The 21865-nt window shown below is 40.6% G+C and overlaps 1 protein-coding gene across 1 annotated transcript in view; it reads right to left on the minus strand.

The window, feature by feature from the left end:
• STARD13 (StAR related lipid transfer domain containing 13) overlaps nucleotides 1–21865 on the minus strand; it is a 493232-nt gene that overhangs the window by 379167 nt on the left and 92200 nt on the right. Inside the window, exon 3 of the mRNA XM_074959491.1 lies at nucleotides 13012–13934. Coding sequence (XP_074815592.1) covers nucleotides 13012–13773 — 762 coding nt within the window. The 5' untranslated portion in view covers nucleotides 13774–13934. The remainder of the gene's footprint in view (nucleotides 1–13011; nucleotides 13935–21865) is intronic.

The raw sequence follows: 21865 nt of genomic DNA on the forward strand, positions 1-21865 counted from the left end.
TTTCCAAGGTTGTTAATTTACATTTAGATTTCAACTTTTATAATATATTGCAGTTCTATTACTGAGATCCGAAAGTTTGCAAAAGCTGCCTCACCTGGAAGGCAAACAAGCACCCTATCTCTCCAGTTCCACAAGTTTTATTTCCTGTATTTCACTTAGAATCATAGAATAGAATCACAGAATATCAGGGTTGGAAGGGACCTCAGGAAGTCATCTAGTCCATCCCTCTGCTCAAAGCAGGACTTAATCCCCAACTAAATCATCCCAGCCAGGGCTTTGTCAAGCCTGACCTTAAAAACCTCTAAGGTAGGAGATTCCACCTTAGGTAACCCATTCCAGTGCTTTAACACTCTCCTATGAAAAAGTTTTTCCTAATATCCAACCTAAACCTTCCCCACTGCAACTTGAGACCATTATTCCTTTTTCTGCCATCTGGTACCACTGAGATCAGCCTAGATCCATCCTCTTTGGAACCCCCTTTCAGGTAGTTGAAAGCAGCTATCAAATTCCCCCTCATTCTCCTCTTCTGCAGACTAAATAATTCCAGTTCCCACAGCCTCTCCTCGTAAGTCATGTGCTCCAGCCCCCTAATCATTTTTGTGGTCCTCCACTGGACTGTTTCCAATTTTTCCACACCCTTCTTGTAATGTGGGGCCCAAAACTGGACACAGTACTCCAGATGAGGCCTCACCAATGCCGAATAGAGGGGAATGATCATGTCCCTCAGTCTGCTGGCAATGATCCTACTTATACAGCCCAAAATGACGTTAGCCTTCTTGGCAACAAGGGCACACTGTTGACTCATATCCAGCTTCTCGTCCACTGTGACCCCTTCGTCCTTTTCTGAAGAACTGCTGCCTGGCCATTTGGTCCCTAGTCTGTAGCGGTGCATGGGATTCTTCCGTCCTAAGTGCAGGACTCTGCATTTGTCCTTGTTGAACCTCATCAGATTTCTTTTGGCCCAATCCTCTAATCTGTCTAGGTCCCTCTGTATCCTATCCCTACCTTCCAGAGTATCTACCACTCCTCCCAGTTTAGTGTCATCTGCAAACTTGCTGAGGGTGCAATCCACACCATCCTCCAGCTCTTTAATAAAGATATTGAACAAAACCAGCCCCAGGACTGACCCTTGGGGCACTCCGCTTGATACTGGATGCCAACTAGACATGGAGCCATTGATCACTACCCGTTGAGCCCGACGATCTAACTAACTTTCTATCAACCTTATAGTCCATTCATCCAGCCCATACTTCTTTAACTTGCTGGCAAGAATACTGCTTTCCCCTCATCCACAGAGCCAGTTATCTCATCATAGAAGGCAATCAGGTCAGTCAGGCATGACTTGCCCTTGGTGAATCCATGCTGACTGTTCCTGATCACTTTCCTCTCCTCAAAGTGCTTCAAAATTGATTCCTTGAGGACCTGCTCCATGATTTTTCCAAGGACTGAGGTGAGGCTGACTAGCCTGTAGTTCCCTGGATCCTCCTTCCGTTTTTGGGCACGACATTAGCCTTTTTCCATTAATCCGGGACCTTGCCTGATCACCATGAGTTTTCAAAGATAATGGCCAGTGGCTCTGCAATCACATCCGCCAACTCTGTTAGCACCCTCAGATGCAGTGCATCCGGCCCCACAGACTTGTGCTCGTCCAGCTTTTCTAAATAGTCCCAAACCACTTCTTTCTCCACAGAGGGCTGCCCACCTCCTCCCCATGCTGTGCTGCCCAGTGCAGTAGTCTGGGAGCCGACCACTTCTCTCTTTAGTTTCACAAGTTTCTCTGCTTACTACCACCTCACAGTGATATCTGTCTGGCCGGTCCTCTGTACACATGTTCACTGCTGTGGCTACCCTTGGATCCCTCTAGAGGAGATACACATTCTCCACTTTGGAGGTTTATCTTTTGCAGGTTTCTCTCTGCTGGTAGATCTTGGAGCTGTAATTCTCTCTCTCTCTCACACACACCCAGCTTCCATGCTATGCTGAGCGTGTCTCTTCCTGATGTAATTATTCCACCACAAAGTCAAGACTTGAGAAGGATTTTATTTTTCTGTTGAATCTTGGCCACTGATCCAGACATTAACTAACAATTAAACAGAGGATTGTAAACAAGAAATTGATCCTACTGGGGTTGTTCGCCTGTTAAAATATTTGGCAAACAGCTCAGCTGTAGCTTTATTCTGCTGTAGTGATAAATGAATTACTTGAACAGATCTTCCACTGCACAGTTTACAACTATTTCCATCAAACATTTATAAAGGACACGTTTATTGCTAATTCCATGATATTACCATGCTGACAAGTACTTCACATTCTGAATGTTTTCTATGAATACAGTAATGCCGTCATTTGCCTATAGTGTTACTGCTCCTCTATGTTCCAGTTACATCACTGTGTGTATGAAATGTAGAGCTTTTAGAAGGCAGCACCACTTTCATAAGCTGATTTCCAAGAACTGTAGCAACATGATTCTGAAACATTCCAATATAAATCAAATGTAAATGTCTTAATATTTTAAACCTCTAAAATGGTCACCCCTTTTACATGCTAAATCCTAAACAAATTACACCTGTAACTACATTACCTAATCCTCCTGCAGCTCAAAGATGTAAAATTAAACACCGTAAAACCTTATGAACAATCTAAAGGTAATTCATAGTGTTATTGAAACAACTCTGAGGGCCATGGTTATTACACATTAACCCCAGCCTGGGGCTACATATTGTGCCACATAACTCATCAAGATCCCACCTCCTGTCATTCCTTACTACTTAATTGCAGCACCACGTTGAAAAATAACTCTTTTTACACTTCAGTCTTCTTGGGCAGTTTGAAAATCTATAGGTATGTTTTTCTGTTGTTACATGTTACATTTTCTTGGATTTTTTTTCTTCATTTCTTTGGTATCTTAATTTTGTTAAAAATATCATAGTTTAGATAACTGATTACTGATACTTGCAAAATGATGGTGATTTGTAGACTCAAGTGACTCACATTGTCCTGAAAAGCTAACAGCACAAAAGAACGTATTTCAACTAAGAAACTATTGAGAGCTCTTCCAAAATAAGTAAATAAATAATTAAATAATAAATAATTGACTTGTTAGATGAGTAGTACTCGTAGTGCTGACGCAGGCCCCATTTTAGAAAAGAACTGAAATGTGCTTAAGTGCTTTGCTGAACCAGGACTACATAGGGACATATTCTATTACCCTTACTATTATTGAGCAGTATCTTATCCCATTTTCTTCAATGTGACCACTTGCAGAGTGAGGTACTATTAAGCATAAGGGCAGCAGAATCTAGCCCAGATATTTACTCAACTATGGCATGTGGATGACCAAAATCCGTTCTTTTTCAATTCCTCACCAGGAGTTCTGAAAGATAGTCATGTGATTTGTCTTCTTAATGTCTTAGGGTACAGGTTTCTGCCACTTCCCAGAAAGGTGCATTTTTTTTTGTTTGATACATACACATTTTATAAATCATTAGTTCTTCTGCATGTGTTGTACTTTGTATGGCAGCTGTCATACAGAAGCTGCAATAGGTACCATACATGTTTATTGAGAAGAGAGAGACAGTATTCGGAGTACGCACATGCTCTCCTACACAGCTACAGTATGTCTTTGCACCTCCATTGTGACAAGCTCTTAATATTATGATGCTGGATCTCCCCAAGAAATACTGCTACCAACTGTATCAATATTTTCCAAACTGCATGAGATTTTTGTGATGAACAGTTGACTAAGTACAACATCCGTCCTGCTGATCTCTTCTGCAATAAGAAGCAAATTTGAACCCACACCTCTGTATGACCACAGTAAGCAGCACGTCACAAGATAGGCCCTATCCGATTGTGGAACAGGTATAGTATTGAGAACAACAGGATTGCACCAAAAGGGGGAAACGTTCCTTGTGTACAATCATGTTCCACACTAGATGTGTGGAATTCTGAAACTTGTGAAAAGTTAATTTTTAAATTCAAATTAAAGTTTTCTGCCATTTCTGGAACAGAATGTGTCTGGTGTCTATTTTTTCTAAAAGTCACATGCTTTTGATGTTAGTGATCAAGTCCAGTGAGCTAATCCACAGTGTTTTCCTCCAAGTCCTTCCTCATGTGAGGGAAAAACACATCTAGAAGCTATGAATGCCACAAATTTCAACTCAGAAAGTTTCCTTCTATCCATTCCAAGGTGCTGTGGCTGAGGTTTGTCTACTTGTGGAGTTGGCAAGGGAGAAGGAGACCACCTAATCCCATAAATCTTGAGACACATAAAAAAAGAAGAACTCAAAGAGGTCCAACACCTCCAAACCATCCCTACAGTTGCACCACCCCTTCCAGATCTTGCTGCCGTGTTTTCTCTGACAATTACTATTCCAACACTCATCCACTCACCATGCACAGGAGGAACCCAGGAGAGGATAACACAGTCATTGTTATTTTCCATAAGGGAGTCCCTAGGGCCTTGCAGCCATTCTCCCTCAACAACTGTGGAGTTTTAACTTGATGGGGGGTGTGAGGAGGCGGAGCTCCCATAGGACTGGAGAAAATGAGGGAACAGGACATGGAACCTGTGCCTCCCTGGTCCTCTGGCCAATCTCCACTGGTTTTGCCTCTTGCATAACTGAATTAGAGAAGGAAAGATTTTGGCAATAAAACTCTTAACTGGCAGCCCTATGATAAGCATAGGTCTGGTTGCTGCCCTATTTAGATAATTTACACTGAATTAGTTATTCCCATGCTGATGGTTTTTTCCCCTTTAATGGTTCCTCTGTGTTCACTTCTTGTCAAAGGTCCAACTCTGTAAGTGAAAACTAACTTGTTTTAAATGGGAGATGTTTAATTGATTAACATATCCAAAAGTTACACAGATAAATGCATTTCTTTTGGAGAATCATCAATCAACTTCAAAGAATATGGTTTTAGAATCATGGGTTTCTGTGGAATTTATTTTTTCTTATCTACATACCTTCCCTTCATTTGTTGAGCTTTTTAGTGTTTGTGAAATAGAAAAATGAAAACAAAGGCAAAATGTAGGACAATGCCATGAACACCTTCTCATAAGATCCTGACCAATTTGATCAGCCTTAATCTGAACTACGCTTACCATCATGGTCTAATCCTAAAAATGATCTGTCGTGCTATAATGCTTATTAGGCTTTGTCACCCAATAGTGATTATATAATGAAGACAGTTTTCTACTAAATGTAGTACCAGGATGGAACTACCAAATGAACAGACATCAGATAATCAAGACCAAGAGAGAGATCATACACTTCAACTGCCTGCCAATGAAGGATAGTTCTTTATTGCATATTTTCCAGGGTTATTCCCAATCTAGTTTTAAATGTCCCAAGTGATGGGCTTTCGCCACTTCCCTTTGGAGACTGTTCCAACAGAACACTTTAATTTTAAATTACTTTACAGGAGAACCTCACAGTTACGAACACCTCAGGAATGGAGGTTGTTTATAACTCTAAACAAAACATTATGGTTGTTCTTTTAAAATTTTACAGCTGAACATTGACTTAATACAGCTTTGAAACTTTGCTATGCAGAAGAAAAATGCTGCTTTTAACCATCTTAATTTAAGTGAAACAATCACAGTTTCCTTACCTTGTCAAATCTTTTTTTTTAAACTTTCCCTTTATTTTTTTAGTAGTTTATGTTTAACACAGTACTGCACTGTCTTTGCTTTTTGTTGTTGTTGTTGTCTCTGCTGCTGCCTGATTGTGTACTTCTGGCTCCAAATGAGTTGTATGTTGACTGGTCAGTTTGTAACTCTGGTGTTCGTAACTCTGAAGTTCTACTGTATTTATACCCTAATTCAGATTTAGACTCTCCATGAGTCATTCAGAATTGGAGTTTTTACACTCTAAGGGCCCAATTTTGTCCACTTCACTCACCCTGAGTACCACACACTGGGTCAGATTCCACCACCCTTATTTGAATGGAGTAGTACCTTACTCCACAAGTGGTCCCACTGAAGTCAGTGTAATAAGTGACAGAGCAAAATACTACTCCACGTAAATAAAAGTACTGGAATTTGGCTTTGAGACTAATCCCATTGTTCTGGATCACAGCACAGCTTACATGCTAAACAGGGCCATAAGGAGAACTACGGTCAACTCCCACTCCAGTCTCTCCATGGCCTCCCCAGAGCTTGAGTCCAGCCACGTATAGATTAGCAGATTCAGTGCACTTTGGTTCCAGTCCCCCAATGCTCTGACCAGAACATCTGAGATGGGACAGGGGGAGTAGGGGTTATTGGCATAGGCCAGTAACAGATTACTACTCACCCCAGAGCGGGTCAGCAATAGTATTTGAGACATACAAGGCACAATTGTACAGGTATGAGCTAGCCCACTGAGACAAGTGGGATTATTGAGATAACACCACTCAGAATAAGGATGGCAGAACCAAGCCTAAATGAAAATAAATGGGATCACTCTGTCACAAGCACTGTTTTGCAGCAGCTCTACATAGCACTAGTAGAAAGAGATGAAGTAAGTAACTTGCCTAAAGCCCCACAGTAAGTAAGTTGCAGAACTGAGAATAGAACCCAGAATCTCCAGACAGATGTCCAGTACACTAGACCATGCTGCCTTCCGACAGCAGTTAAATCAACAGACAGGGTTTCTATGCCAATACTGCAGTGAGAGCCAACACCTTTAAAGCCTACCCTGAGAAAGGCCGTTAACACTCACTTCACCTTATACCCTGTCAAATGTCTTGACAGTGAAATGCTACCCTTCAAAATGACCCAAATTGTTCTGACAATAAATGGGGATCAGAGAAACTGCTACGGCATTGGGTAAAGGTTGCTCTGTAATCCCTGACTGAATACAATTATAACAGGGGCAGAGTTTGGTACAGATTTGGGGCAGCAGAGATGTGCATGGTGGACAGAAGTGAAGCACCTCTGTAATATTGTATGAATACTATACATTGACCTGGTTATTGGGATGTGTACTGTATGAATATATTGGCTTTGTTTAATAGGGGGCTGTAAGAAAAACATGCAGGAAGGGAAGAAGAATGGCACACGATAAGCCATTTCTCAGCAAACATTTAAGAGGGTTGTTAAGAGACCATGCCTGGGCAGGAAAAGGCCTAGAGAGCAAAAGATCAAAAAGACTGCAGCATTTAAAGGGTCTCTCTCACACACACTCTTTCAAGAGAAGGGGGCAGGGAGAGTTGTTCAGGACAGCCAAACAAAGAAGCAGACAGTTGCTGGTATCTGAAGAAGTTAGTCCTGCCTAGATTACCATCAAGGAATGGTAGGTAAGTCTTAGGGTAAGATAAGATTTTTTAAATCCTTTGTTCCAACTGTTAAAATAAACAATACTTTGACTTTAAGAAAGCTGTATGGTCACTATCAATACCACTGGTCACAGACTCCTAAAGAGAAGAACCATGGGTGCTGAACTCCAATGGGCCTGCTGGGTAAACATGCTTGAGATACAGGGTACCATAGCCCAGGGTTTGGTCTAAGAGTAGGAGAAGTGCAGCATCCCATCTCAGGAAGGGGTGATACCTGAGGAGGTACACTCAGAGAGACCACAAAGGGAACAGAGGTGTGACTAAAGCTGTGGAACCCTGACACTTGGGCTTTAGGGATTCGGTGTACCTTCTGAGGGAGGAGTGGGAAGGGAAGAGCGGGAAAACCTTTTTTTTTTTTTTTAAAGTCTATACAGTACAAAATTGTTTAGAGTGTTTGTTTCATTTATAAAATGATAAAATGTTTGTTTCATTTATAAAATGATGTGCAGTTTATGCAGTTTTAGCAATTTCCTGTATTTACAGTGATTTTCCTCTGCTTAATATTAATTAGGCTACACCCGTTTAAGGCCAAGTACAAAGGCATGTATTGTTTTATTTAATTTTAGAAAATAGTATTCACTGTATATAGCTAAAAACTCAACATTCATTACCGCAGACACCTGCAGCAACTACTTAAGGCCGGATTCTGCCCCTTTACTCACTCTGAGTAGTACCTCCCCATTTGATTATTTCAACGGAACTATTTGCATAGCAAGGTGCTACTCAGTGTGAATAAGGTGCAGAATGTGTTCCTTGGTATGCTTATTAGCAGTTACCACCACAGTTCTAGCAACACTATGCAGTGGAGCCCACGGTAAAGAAAGCAAAGCAGCACCCAATATTTTGTTAGCATGATAAGAAATAAATAGTAAATCTTTGTATATTAAGAGCCTTTAGTTTAGTTTTCCCTTAGCAACTAAGCTGTGTCTTATCCTGTTTGGATCAGTATTGACATCTAATGCTGGGTAGTTCAATCACAAGTACATACTTAGGAATGCCCCGTAGGATAGAGCCTAATCACGATTTCATAGCCAACTTTGGTAGTGTGAGGTTAGTCAGGATATCAGTCACACTATTATGTTTGGCAGGCATGTATCTATATGGTAAAGGTGATTTGTTTGTTACATTATTTTTAAGTTTCAGGGCTATTGATAGTGGTTGTACTCCTACACCCTCTTACTTTGTTAAAGTTTTTCCATTAGAAAGACATCACTCCATAGCCTTACCCCAAAATAATGGGAATGACTAGATAATAACACATTGGACTGGGGCTAACCTAGAGTCATGATGAAAGCATCTAGTATTAATACAACGTGTCACTATTGCTAAAATTGCACAAACTTTTTTTTTAATTACTGGAATCTTTCTTACAGTGATTTCTGCCTATTTAAATGGAACAAGAGTCAGAAACAAGCCCTGCGTCATTAAATCTGCAAAGGTTTTTAAATGTTTAGATATATTCTCCGAGATTTACTATGTTATTCCACCAGCTTGTCCGGAAATGTGCAATCCATTATTTTGTTCTATGAACCGCATCCTTGTTTATTTTATGGCCTGAGAATAAAGTAAACTAAATGACAACAACGCCTGACTTTTTCCTTTTATCTACAGGAATGACCTTTAGTATATTAAATTCTGGGGATGTCACTCTTGCATTTCGATATATGTTTAGATTAGCTGGAATGTAGGCAGTATTGTTCTTCACTGAATGAAGACGCAAGACTTGGAATAGATGACTATGGTGACAACATAGCTATTTAATAAACTGAACTGAGTGTCACTGGATCTTACTGAGCAGCTTTCAGAAAAAGCTCAATTCTTGGACTTTCTAACAGCAGAGGCTGAGAACAGTTCTTAATCATTGAGTTTCATCTCTGTGAGCAGATGGGGGTATCTCAATACAGTTAAGAAAAATGAAACAATGATTATAATGACGACAGGAGAACTGCAGACGTTTATGAAGCCAAAGCATCCATTTAGATGGAGTGGTGAAGAGTCAGATACTAATCACATCAGCCACACTATCAGAGGCTCGTTCACCTGCACATCTACCAATGTGATATATGCCATCATGTGCCAGCAATGCCCCTCTGCCATGTACATTGGCCAAACCGGACAGTCTCTACGTAAAAGAATAAATGGACACAAATCAGACATCAAGAATTAGAACATTCAAAAACCAGTCGGAGAACACTTCAATCTCTCTGGTCACTCGATTTCTGACCTAAAAGTGGCAATATTACAACAACAAAACTTCAAAACCAGACTCCAACAAGAGACTGCTGAATTGGAATTAATTTGCAAACTGGACACCATTAACTTAGGCTTGAATAAAGACTGGGAGTGGATGTGTCATTACACAAAGTAAAACTATTTCCCCATGTTTCAGAGTAACAGCTGTGTAGTCTGTATTCACAAAAAGAAAAGGAGTACTTGTGGCACCTTAGAGACTAACCAATTTATTTGAGCATAAGCTTTCGTGAGCTACAGCTCACTTCATCGGATGCATACTGTGGAAACTGCAGAAGACATTATATACACAGAGACCATGAAACAATACCTCCTCCCACCCCACTCTCCTGCTGGTAATAGCCCATCCAAAGTGACCACTCTCTTTACAATGTGTATGATGATCAAGGTGGGCCATTTCCAGCACAAATCCAGGTTTTCTCACCCCCGCCTTCCCCATGTTTATTTTTGCCCCCTACTGTTCCTCACACATTCTTGTCAACTGCTGGAAATGGCCCACCTTGATCATCACCACAAAAGGTTTTTTTTCTCTCTCCTGCTGGTAATAGCTCACCGTACCTGATCACTCTCGTTACAGTGTGTATGGTAACACCCATTGTTTCATGTTCTCTGTGTATATAAAATCTCCCCACTGTATTTTCCACTGCATGCATCCGATGAAGTGAGCTCTAGCTCACGAAAGCTTATGCTCAAATAAATTTGTTAGTCTCTAAGGTGCCACAAGTACTCCTTTTCTTTTTGCGTATATAGACTAACACGGCCTGCTACTCTGAAACCTGAACTTAAACTATTATTACTTCAAGATTAGACAATTACTTCAGCTGAATTTACTGATACATCAGTAGCTAGGTGTTTCCCTCTAGCATTGGGGGTTGAGTGAAGTATTAGAGTGAATGGGCTAGTTAATTCTTCCTCCCCACACCCCACTAATTGCCCATCCAGTTAAAACTATTATCATCTAGATTACATAAAATTACTAGAAACCCATGTGATGAGTACAGTATTTGACAGAGGCCTTTTGGTAAAGGCCAGGAGATGAGCACTGCCAAATATGGAAAAGTATTACATCACTCAAAATGAATACTGGATTGGATTTGAATCAGAGGCATGACTATAGATAAAAATCTAACATTCTGTATGTATCTCCCAACATCTGTAACTGCTGTTCCAGTTTATTTTATTAATATTGCAAATATATAAATACGACCACACAGATGCCTTCATAATCTTATTTTAGAAGAATGGAAACAAGTGGTGGGTCTGATCCTTCTTCCTGAAAGTCAACCTCAAAACTCCTATTGACTTCAATGGGTGCAGAATTGTACCCCAATAAACAAGATGCGATTCAAGGTGCATTGGAATAGAATTCAAGCAGATGAGGGAAAAGGCTAAATATTATATAGATCATATTTTTTATGTAAAGAGGCTAAAATCATATACACACTTCCAGACTCAAAATAATTAAGCAAGAGTATTTTTAAAATGTCTTCAAGACAGTATGGTGTCAGAATCCTCTCACTTATACTGGTGTAAATCAGAAGTCAATAGAGCTATTCTGACGTAAAGTCGGTGTAAGTGAGAGGAGAATCAAACACAGTGAGAAAAATGGAGCAACAGAAGTGGAAAATGCTGTGGCCATCAGTAGGTCACGAACTAGAGGCTATACCATGATTTCAAAGGCACTGATCTAATAACAAAAAGGGGAGGGGGGGATGAGGTGTAAGAGTATGATTGAACAGGCAGTTTAAGATTAACTTGTACCACAAGGTTCAGGAGTGTTGGAATTTGTGGGTTTGGTTTCTCCCATTACAGAGATAGCTGTGTATTTCCGATTCAGACCAAACTTCTCCAAAGTTCAGCGTGTTTGGATCCACATGCCTGGTCTGTGACCAACTGTAAAAGAAATAGCTTTGTTTGCTAATTCTCCAGACTACTGAGAGTTCACTTGGAAAGCATCTATGAAATTCTTTTATACTCCAGCAGTTCCAGAGAAGATGGGTAATTACTCTCTTTCTGCTGGAAAGAATATTGTTAGGTGGTTCACATTACTGTATGTTTTTGCAGTTGTCCTAAACCTCTCTAGGTTTTTTAAAAATAATAATAAAATCCATGGCACAATAAATCGATAGAGGATATTGCTTTAATTTAAATATATTATGGGCCAGCAAAGGGGAGTAAATGGATAAGATATTGACTATGTGCATGGTAAGTGGGAAGCAGCTTCCTCAGAGCCACTACTCTTACTTCATCTTAGGAAACTGTTGAAAAAAAATCAGGAAAATGAAAGTTGCAGTATACTCCATCCCCACAAGGAAAACTCAACTCTGCCCCCTAGAGCTGGCAATACTCACTGGGAATGGTTTCCACTGCTGGCTAGCACAGCCACAACAGGGCACAGGCAGATATATTTTGCACCAGCTATAGAGCTGGTGCAGGGTATGGCCTTACCACATCAGGGGAAAATGAGAGAGCCAATTTCCCCACCTTAGAAGGAAACAAGAAAAATGACACAAGTTGAAAGCTCAGATTAATGGAAATGTAGGAAGCATAAGTGCTGGACCTAGGAGTGCAGGGGGTGCTGTAGCACTCCCTGGCTTGAAATGGTTTCCATTATATACAGGGTTTAGAGTTTAGTTCAATGGCTCTCAGCACCCCCGCTATACAAATTGTTCCAGCACCCCTGGTAGGAAGTTTGAAGAAATAGAATTGGTTGGTTCAAAAGCTTTTTGTCTTATTACTCTCAATGTATGATATAATGTTTTGCACTGGCCTTATGCCATGTTATGTTATTTTGAGAAATCATGAAGGGAAACTCCTATATGTAGCATGGGATGCACTACAGGTGTAATTACCATTTTTCCTATTAGAAATATGAATGTTTCTTAGGATCAAAAATATATTCATAGAATGTTTATATGCCGATTGGAGGAAGTTTTATTTTTGACAATTTTTAATATAAAAAATATTGGGCCAATTTCATTGGTACTTTCCAGCTGCTTTGTGCCACTCTGACAGTGATAAGCAGCTGCAAAATCCTCTTAACCAGCCAGTTAAAGTGGGTTTACAGCTGCTTTGTGTCACCAAAGCAGCATAAACCAGCCAGAGCATAATAAATGAATGAATCTGTCCCATAACTTTTTCTGTTAAAGATTTAGCAGTAACGTGTAAAACATAGGCCCGATCCATTTATACAGAGAGGGATGGAGGCCCAACTTTTGAATATTCTCTATGGTGAGTTTCCAAAAAAAATATGATTAAAGGCATTCCTCAAGTGAACTATAACCATTCTGTGATTTAAACTACCCAGTTAGTTGATTGACTCTGTACCAATGATAGCAATATAATCCATTAGTAAATATATAATAAAATAACCAATCCCCCATTAACCAAGCTGCTAAAGTACAGATTGCCTGTTTGGAACAAGAAATTAGTTCATCTTACCACCATGTCCATTTGTTTTTCTTCCTTTTCATGGTCATTCAATTTCTTTCCAGAGTGATCATTGCAGACATCTAAATGACAGACATACTGGCTTCTGGTATGCTCACATTTATCTTGTTTCCCAAAGAGAATAGTCTTTTTATAAAGACCATTGTAAAATGCCCCATACAGTGGCAGCTCTGTAAAAACGTCATCATCATGATCACCTTCCTCCTCCTCCTCTTCAGATGAAGAAGCCTCTGTGTCTGTGACCTCACAAATATGGAGTTTAGAGTTAGCGCTATGTGATAAAAATTCAAAATCAGAAAAAGTGATCGCACTTGGTTTGTGTGTTATTACTTTGATCTCTTGAACACTCTCTGATTTCTCAGCTGAGCTTTCTCTTGGAAGGAGCGGTGAGGGCAATGCCTCATGTGAGGGCAGGTGTGTAGGACTGTCCTTAGGTTTGTGCCCTGAAGAATACAGTAATTTTCCATAAAGATGCTTTATTTCGGGCTCAGCAGCAGCAACAACATGTCCTGTAACTCTGCTAGGTTCCAAGGATGTCTCAGTGTAGCTTACTACCTGTGACATAGATGAAGAACTCAATTCGGATTCAAGCAGAACATTATGGAACTCAAGATGGCAATCACAGTCTTCTACCTTTGTTTCATATTTTGCATTTTTTGACTCCTCTGAAGTCCCCAGACATGTGGCATATATAAAATAAGGTGACACCTGCTCCTCTTCAGAGAGCTTAGCTTCCATTCCAGTAGATTTCATCCATCAGAGGTCATACTCCACTTCATTGCTGGATGTCTTGAGAGCCTCTATTTTCCATGCTAAGTCAGAAAATGTCTTTGTATTATTCCTTCAAGACCATGGTCAGAGCACCATTCTTAATGCTTGGAGATTGATGCAAATGATCCGAATCTTCTCTGTTCCTGAAATACAAAAAGGGAGGTTTTATTGATGCTACTACACTTGCATTTTGAGTGCAACAGTGGAAGCAATCTGAACATTTAAAATTCCATATAAAATTTAGGGCTAGATCATCCCATAACATTTTTGCCGCAAACAGATGAAATTAAAAACTTGAGCAGCTTTAGTCTATTACATTATTAAGAAAGATGATGTAAATACAGAAATGTTTTTCAAATCTTGACTCTAAATATGCACACAATAGACCAGAATAGTTCTGATTGATCTAATGCATTTATTGGGTAAACACAATGTATTTTAAAACTTATCTAAATATATCTCTGTGTGATCGATTTTTTTTAATCTGTTAAATCCCTAAGGGCTTTGAGATTTTTTAGTTGAAGCTAGTATAATGTGGAGGGGAAAATAAAGGTTACTGATAGAAGATACTACATTAAAATAGACTCATGGGTTTGCTTTAAATTATAATGTAGAGTTAAAACTGAAATTCTGTCCCTGATCTGCTCTGAGCTGCCTAATATTATAGCACTTGTGAACAATACAATTAACCATTTTCAGATGCAATGCAAAAAGGGAAGGCTGACTATAGAATTTCAGCTCTCAAATGTAAGTTGGCTGGTTTAAGTCACCCTTAGGGCTATCTTCTCTGCCCAGATCTAGTCTGTGGATTCCCAACGCATCAAATGAGATGCACATCTGACTTTGGATCCAGAAATCAATGACACACTTATACTGGCGCATTTATGTAATATGTCTTTTGTTGCAGATCAAACATTGATAATCCTCATTTTAATGTGTGTGTCAGGATGTCACATGTGAGAACAAAACAGAACAGAACCTATTCAAAATGTTAACGGATGCTTCAGCCTTTAATGGTATGTGGCAAGCCAAAGAGAAAAGGCGTAATAGAAGCCAGCATTATGACTGTCAAAGTGAAAAGCAGATAATGTACAAAACTGGCACGACATGCTTTTCACTGCACATATCAAAAATAACCACTGGACATAGGCCAAGCATATTTTATTGCTGGGCTATATATACTGTTTTTGTAACAGTCATGATTAGGATATGAAAAATAGAGAAAACGTATTTTATATATGCACAACATTTTCTTCATTATGAGCTTTATTATACAAGCTTCAACTTGTACACACACTCCATTTCTTGGTTAGACAGGATGAACAGGCCAACATTTGCAAACGTAGGTGGCTAACCTTAGGCATCTGCAGTGCCAGTGCTAGCCCATTGGAGACCCTGAGCAGGAATATTCCCACCACCACCACACATACTAATAATTGGGGGGCGAGGGATGGCTAGTGCTGCTTGGGGCCCTAAGCCAGTTCATGTGAATATTGTTTATTCCTCATTTGAACAAGAACATAAGAATGGTCATACTGGGTCAGATCAAAGGTCCATCCAGCCCAGTAACCTGTCTGCCGACAGTGGCCAATGCCAAGTGCCCCAGAGGGAGTGAACCTAACAGGTAATGATCTAGTGATCTCTCTCCTGCCATCCAGCTCCACCCTCTGACAAACAGAGGCTAGGGACACCATTCCTTACCCATCCTGGCTAATAGCCTTTAATGGACTTAACCTGCATGAATTTATCTAGTTCTCTTTTAAACCCTGTTATATATATTTGAAGATGTATCTTTGCCCTCCACTCCCCTGGCACCGTATATTCTGATGAAGGGCATACCCTTATGAGCCACTTTCCTACCCTACCATACATGTCACCTAAGGATTACTATAATGGTACAGACCCAAGGTCTGTCTAATCCTGTAGCCTACCTCTGACAGTGGCCAGTACCAGATGCTTCAGAGGAATGTATAAGAACCCTGTAGTAGGCACATATGGGATTAGCTTAAGTCTTGAAGCATGACATGTAATATCTCTTTCATATTTTTTTAATCAAGTATAACAGCTCTGGCTATTCTTGCTAGCCATATACATAGCAAGATTCAAAAAGGGATTGGATAAAGTCTTGGCCTCAGTGATAGTGAGGGAACATATTTCCTTGTCTCAGTTCTGAATTTCCCACCTTTTATTTTCATTGAATGTCTCCCTGTTCTCGTATCATCAGACTGGGAGAACAGAAGAACCTAGGACTGGGCTTTTTCTGTGCTGCGATGGAGGGTACTTCAGGGAGAAGCAGTGGGGAGAGGAGAGGATGTGGTTCTCCAAGCTTCATATTTTACCCCTCTCCCTTCCCCAGGGGTGAGTGAATGCAATGACCAAAATACAGTAAAACCTGCCAAGACTGACCACTCATAGGAGTTAGCAAAAAGTGGTCGCTTTTAAGAGGTGGTCTCTCTTCAAAGGTTTGCACACCAGAGAGCAGTGGTGTTCCAAGGCCTCTGCAAATAGTCGCTCGTGACCGGTGGTTCCTCTTCAGAGGTGGTCTCCAAGGCAGGTTTTACTGTACAAGTAAGTGGGGACTGACATATAGACATTTATAGGTTAAACAATGATCATATGTGGCAGGAGTGTGGATTTAGAAGGGCCCACCCATTGCAGGATCTTAACGTACAGATCTCTGGAAATTCAGAGGTGAGTCAACCTAAGTTCTGTTGCTTTAGTCACTCACATAAAAAGCTCTGCAACACGGATCTGCAAGACAGCAGAATTAGTAATACAGGTATGAATATCTGAACTTACAGGTTCTAAAATGCAATAGTAAACTTGCTGGAAAAGGTCCTTAAACCTTGATGAATGGAGACATTAACTTAATCATATTTGGGAGAGCCTAAGTCTGTATTCTAATGCTAGCTATTACCAGGCACTAATGTAGGTAAAAATTTTGAAGAGAAATAAAAATCTTTAGGACATGCTTGTTTTCTTTTAATCCAGGAGAAAAACAAAACAGAGGCTATCTCCAAGTTTCTCAGCTAGCCTACTTTGAATTGACTGGAATCAAACTAAGATTGCCCCCAAAGCGGCTTAAGAAAAATCACAAAAGAAGCTGCACAGAAGCATTACAAGAGGCAAAAAGTGCAATACAATAAGCATAAGAACATATACCACTCATTACATAATAAGAAATTTATACTGGCAGCCTCAATCTTATTTTCTAAAGAAAACTTCATACAAATCAACATTACATTCAGTAGAGATTTTTAATAGCGCAATTAAAATGCTAAAGAATATTAAATGTCTTGCAATCTGATGCCTGGAAATGTGTATGTACAAGCATACACACAGTCATAATCATCATGATATATTGGTCTGATCCTGTTTTTCTTTCACACCCAAAACTTTTATTCAAGTCCATCAAATTTTGGATGGAGACCATAACCAGTGTACATATTACTTTTAACCATAAGCTGGGGAAAATGGACAAAAACATCTAATATACATATTCTCAATTGCATTTTCTTTATTTAATAAAGAGAATTATTTTCTGTAGCAAATGCTGCATTGCAAATGAGCATACTTTTTCATATGGTAACTCTAATAATAGATAACTTATGTTATCTCTGCAGGCATTAGTTAAATTGGTACATTTCAGTATTTTCATTTTCAGTAAAGTTGGCATGTTAAAAAAGTTGACAGAGTAGATCAATGTGTGGAATTTCTTTACTTTTCATGAAACGACCTTAGGCTTGAACTGACAAACTAAAGTAATGAAATAAGCACCAACCTAGGCTGCAATAGCACACATCTCATTTTAAATAATTGGCTTTAACCCCCAAACTGTCTTATACGTTTGTCTCCGTTTTACAGTAACTTTGTTTAAGGACTACTATTCACTTAGAAACTCTCTTTCCTTACAAATGAAGCAAAAAGATTTGAGAAATACAGACCAGTACAAACTAGGTGATCAGGAATACTTCTGTTACGGAGGATATTTTTACCTGTTTTGTAAGATAACCCCATATTTTTCAAGTCAGTTAATTTCCATAAGCGTAACAACAGGAATTCAGTAGACAGAAAGATCCTCCAAGTCTTGGGGCAGAACAGAAAAAGAAGTGAATAGATCCTTAACAAAAGGCATTTCAGCTAGCTTGCTGCACAAGGACTCTGTCAACAGAAGTATGTGTGAGAATCCCTGGGGCTAGAACAGCCTTCTGCAAGCACTGGCCAAATTATTCAGAGAAAGAGACAGACAGAAAAAAAGGGGGAGAAAGAGAGGGAGAGAGCATGCTTGGTAGGAACACCAGGCACTTCTAAAAATACAGTGTGACCTCATTCTTCATACTATGCCAGACCCTAACATTGCCTTTATCACCTGAAGCACCTGGAGTCAGTTTCATGTTGACTGCAGGATGGTTTTGTTGCTGTCAGTTTTTGAAAGGACAGGCTGAGAAACTCCTTTGGAAGCTCTTTCGAGCCAGCATGAAGGAGACCAAAAGCAGCTTCCCAAATTACTTCCATTACTACTTTGTTTGTGTTGAGAGTGACTTTAAGAGCCGCATTTACAGCCCAAATTTCAGTAGCTCTCCCTTTTTGCAATCATAGTTTTACAGATAATCTCACACCCACTATTAAGTGTGCACACAATTTAGGTCACTGGGACATCCAAGTCCCTGACTGTATTTACAAATCAGATATTTGAAAATCTAGTCTGAAAAGTGTAACCATGAAGAGAACACAGAACATTATGTAGGAGAATTCTAATGAATTAGAACTTATTATAAAAGAATTTTCTGTGTTGCTTTTGATCAGAACAGATAGTACAAATGGAAAAGCTGCAATAGTAGTTCTCCTCTGAGGAACTTTAACTTTTTCTTAGTTTTTCAGATCTATATAACATCTTTCATCCTTAAATAGCCAAAAGCACGTTACAGACTGTGGCAAATTATACAATCCCACCGACTCATTTCACCGAGTCAGAATAGATCTCTAGTCTAGAGGGAGAGCTCTAAATGTTGGGTGTATTTAAGTCTGATGCAGCCAGATTGACTTGATTAGGGCTACGCAGGGTGTCAAACACCACAGAACTTGGCATATATATGAATGACTCACTCAGCAAAATGCAGCCATCTCTTGAGCAGAACAAAGCAGCCATTCTTCAACAAGTATACTGCACAACAGTTTTAGTTGTTAGCAGAGGAAGTAAAGAATCTATTTTCCACTTTAAACTTTAAGGGACATTTTTGATAGGCTGAACATACATTAGACATGTTTGAAGTTAATTTGGTCAGGGATGTTAACACCCTTGCTGCTGTGAAATCTGCCTTGGATTTGTGTTTCACTCTAAAAACAACAACATCCTCAACAGCACTGCCAATGCCAATGCAAGGATTGTGGGGAGGCAGTCTGTACAATTTATTAATACTGGCTGATATTATAAAGTTATGACATTTCTGTATCACGGATGGCCTCTCTGTCTATCCACCATTGCTAACAAACCTTGAAGCATCTACCTTTCAAACCAAGGACAAAAGTGAATACTAGCCAAACTTCAATGAGAACAAAAGAGTGACTGTGATCTAAGGGAACCCAGTTCTCTCCAACTTTCCTCAGAGGACTGGAGATTTGGAGAGTAGAAATTCCCCAAGAAGGACAGAGAGACAGGGGTGACAAAGCAGGAGGTTGTAAAAGGACGAACAGGTGGACGGTTCAAGAGACACACACAAGAAGTTTTGGGCAGGAGATGGACTGGCCAAGGTCAAAAAAGGCTCCATGTTTCAGAACCCAGGCCATGTACTGCAACAGAATGACCCTGGATGACCCTGATCCCAGCCTAAAGAATGCGCTGGAGTGGTCAGGAAATTGAAGCAGGGAAATGCATTTAGGGTTTATTATTTTTGTAACAGAGCTTAGACAGTTTGACTGTAAAGATCTCAGCTTTCAGGAGGGGAGCCAGATAGAAGATCTGTACCCGGAGAGTGTGCCTAAGGACCCCAAGACAGGGACAGTGCCTGGACTCTGTTGAAGCTCTGGAGGCTTAAAACTAATGGGAGTCCACAGCTGGATCCTCTCACAGCAATCTGGTCAGTGGTCAAGGGGGGAAGCTCAACTGGAGCTATACCAGCTCCCTAACACCATGTTGGAACAATGGTTTAGTTGTGACTTAGAGGGAAGAATGACACCTACACAATCACTGACACTACTTGGAGAACCTAGATATTTACTGGATGAAGCTTTTTCCTTGTTAGTTTATGTAATTTGGGTCTTGACCTTACAAATCTTTATGATATGTGCAGCCGAGAGACAAAGGTTGTTGTGAAGTAGAGCAAAGGAAGCAGCAGCTTTGCAGGGGCACAAGTAAACTTAAGCACTAGACATAGTGCTTTGCACTTAGCAGACATCAGTCTCAAGCCCCTTGCCTACCTGATCCCTTACTCTCAAGACAGCAAGAAAGAGGCAGGGTATAAAGGAGAGAATTGGCTCCTGAGGATACATGGTTTTCAATATGATCCTCAGCATGTAACTAGAGCACTTACCTATTCAGGTCCTTCTCTGCCTTATTCCTGCCACTAGGCAGGAGTAAGTTAGTGGCCATGCAGCACTGTATTTATTAATCCAGATTTTAGTTCCCATACACTCCCTGTTCTATTCAGCATATTTTATCTTGCACTTATGATTAAGGCTAACGTTTTGTCACAGATATTTATAGTAAAAGTCACAGAGGGGTCATGGGCAAAAAAGAAAAATTCACGGAAGCCAGGACATGTCCGTGACTTTTACTAAAAATATCCAGGACAAAATGGGGATCTGTGGGTCCCCACACCGCCTGAAACGGGGCAGCTGCACAGGAGCTAGGAGCCACCTGCAGAAGCTGGGGCCTGTGGGGTACCCCTGCTGCCTGCAGCTCCGAGGGCTTGCATTGGCTGGGAGCTTGAGGTTCCTCCACCACCAGGAGCTCAGGGGTTCCCTGCTACCCCTGTGAGCTCAGGGGTTCCCCCACCGCCCCTGGCGGCTGAGAGCTCGGGGGTTCCCCAGCTGCCCCCCTGTGGTCAGGAGCTTGGGGGTTCCCCTACCTCCCGTGGCAGCTGGGAGCTCGGGGGTTCACCTGCTGCCCCCGCGAGCTCAGGGGTTCCCCTGCCACTGGCAGCTCCGCGGAGGCCAGGAGCCCCAGAGTACCCCACTGCCCATGGTGGCTTGGAGCTCCGGGGGCCGCTAGAGGTGGGAGGGTACCCCACAGCTCCCTGCCTCCATGGGCGGTGTCGGGGGGGTGACCCTGCAGCTCCAGAGCACTGCAGGCTGAAGTCACAGAGGTCACTGGAAGTCATGGATTGCATGACTTCTGCGACCTCCATGACTAAATCGTAGCCTTACTTATGATGTACAGGATCAAACTCTTATAAGATTTTCCCAGTGGGTTAGTCTTAAAATCTGAGGTACCTTAAAATTATCATCTTGTGGGATCATTGCTAAAATTCCGAATACTTTGGGGAAAGAAGGTTAGTGTAAAATATCTCATTTTGTCTTTAAACAAGTAACATGGTAGACACTTTATTCATGGCCCTATAATTCCTTTGTTTTTGTACAACCAGCACAAGGACTATAAGGCAACTGTTCCTAGAGTCAAACATGAACCAATTGTACCTTATAATTTAAAATGAACCCTGGATGAGCTATGCAGGAAAATATCTATCTCCCTCCAGAATGATAACCCTACCATTGTTAAAATCCTAGCTCTTCATCTGGAATGCCAATCAAAAACAATTCCAGGACACAGAGTTTGTTACAACTAGGAATGTGTGTGTGTGAGAATCTGCTGACCCTCTACTCTACATACTGCCTCTCCTCTTGAAACTGTTAAGAGAATTTCACTAAGTTTGTTTCTTGGTTGCCCAGCAGATGTGCTGGGATCTGACCACTTTGGTTAGAAACTGGAATACATTTTTCCTGTATTGAAAAATGCTTTTATATAAAGTGGACTAATTTAGGGTCATGTTGCCCTTGACAAAGTATCTTCAAGATGCTCTTAAGACTGATGAAACAGACATGGAATAAGACAGCCACCTCTGACTCTGAATTATCA

The sequence above is a fragment of the Natator depressus genome, chromosome 1 (genome assembly GCF_965152275.1).
Source record: "Natator depressus isolate rNatDep1 chromosome 1, rNatDep2.hap1, whole genome shotgun sequence".
In the NCBI taxonomy this organism is placed as follows: Eukaryota; Metazoa; Chordata; order Testudines; family Cheloniidae; genus Natator; species Natator depressus.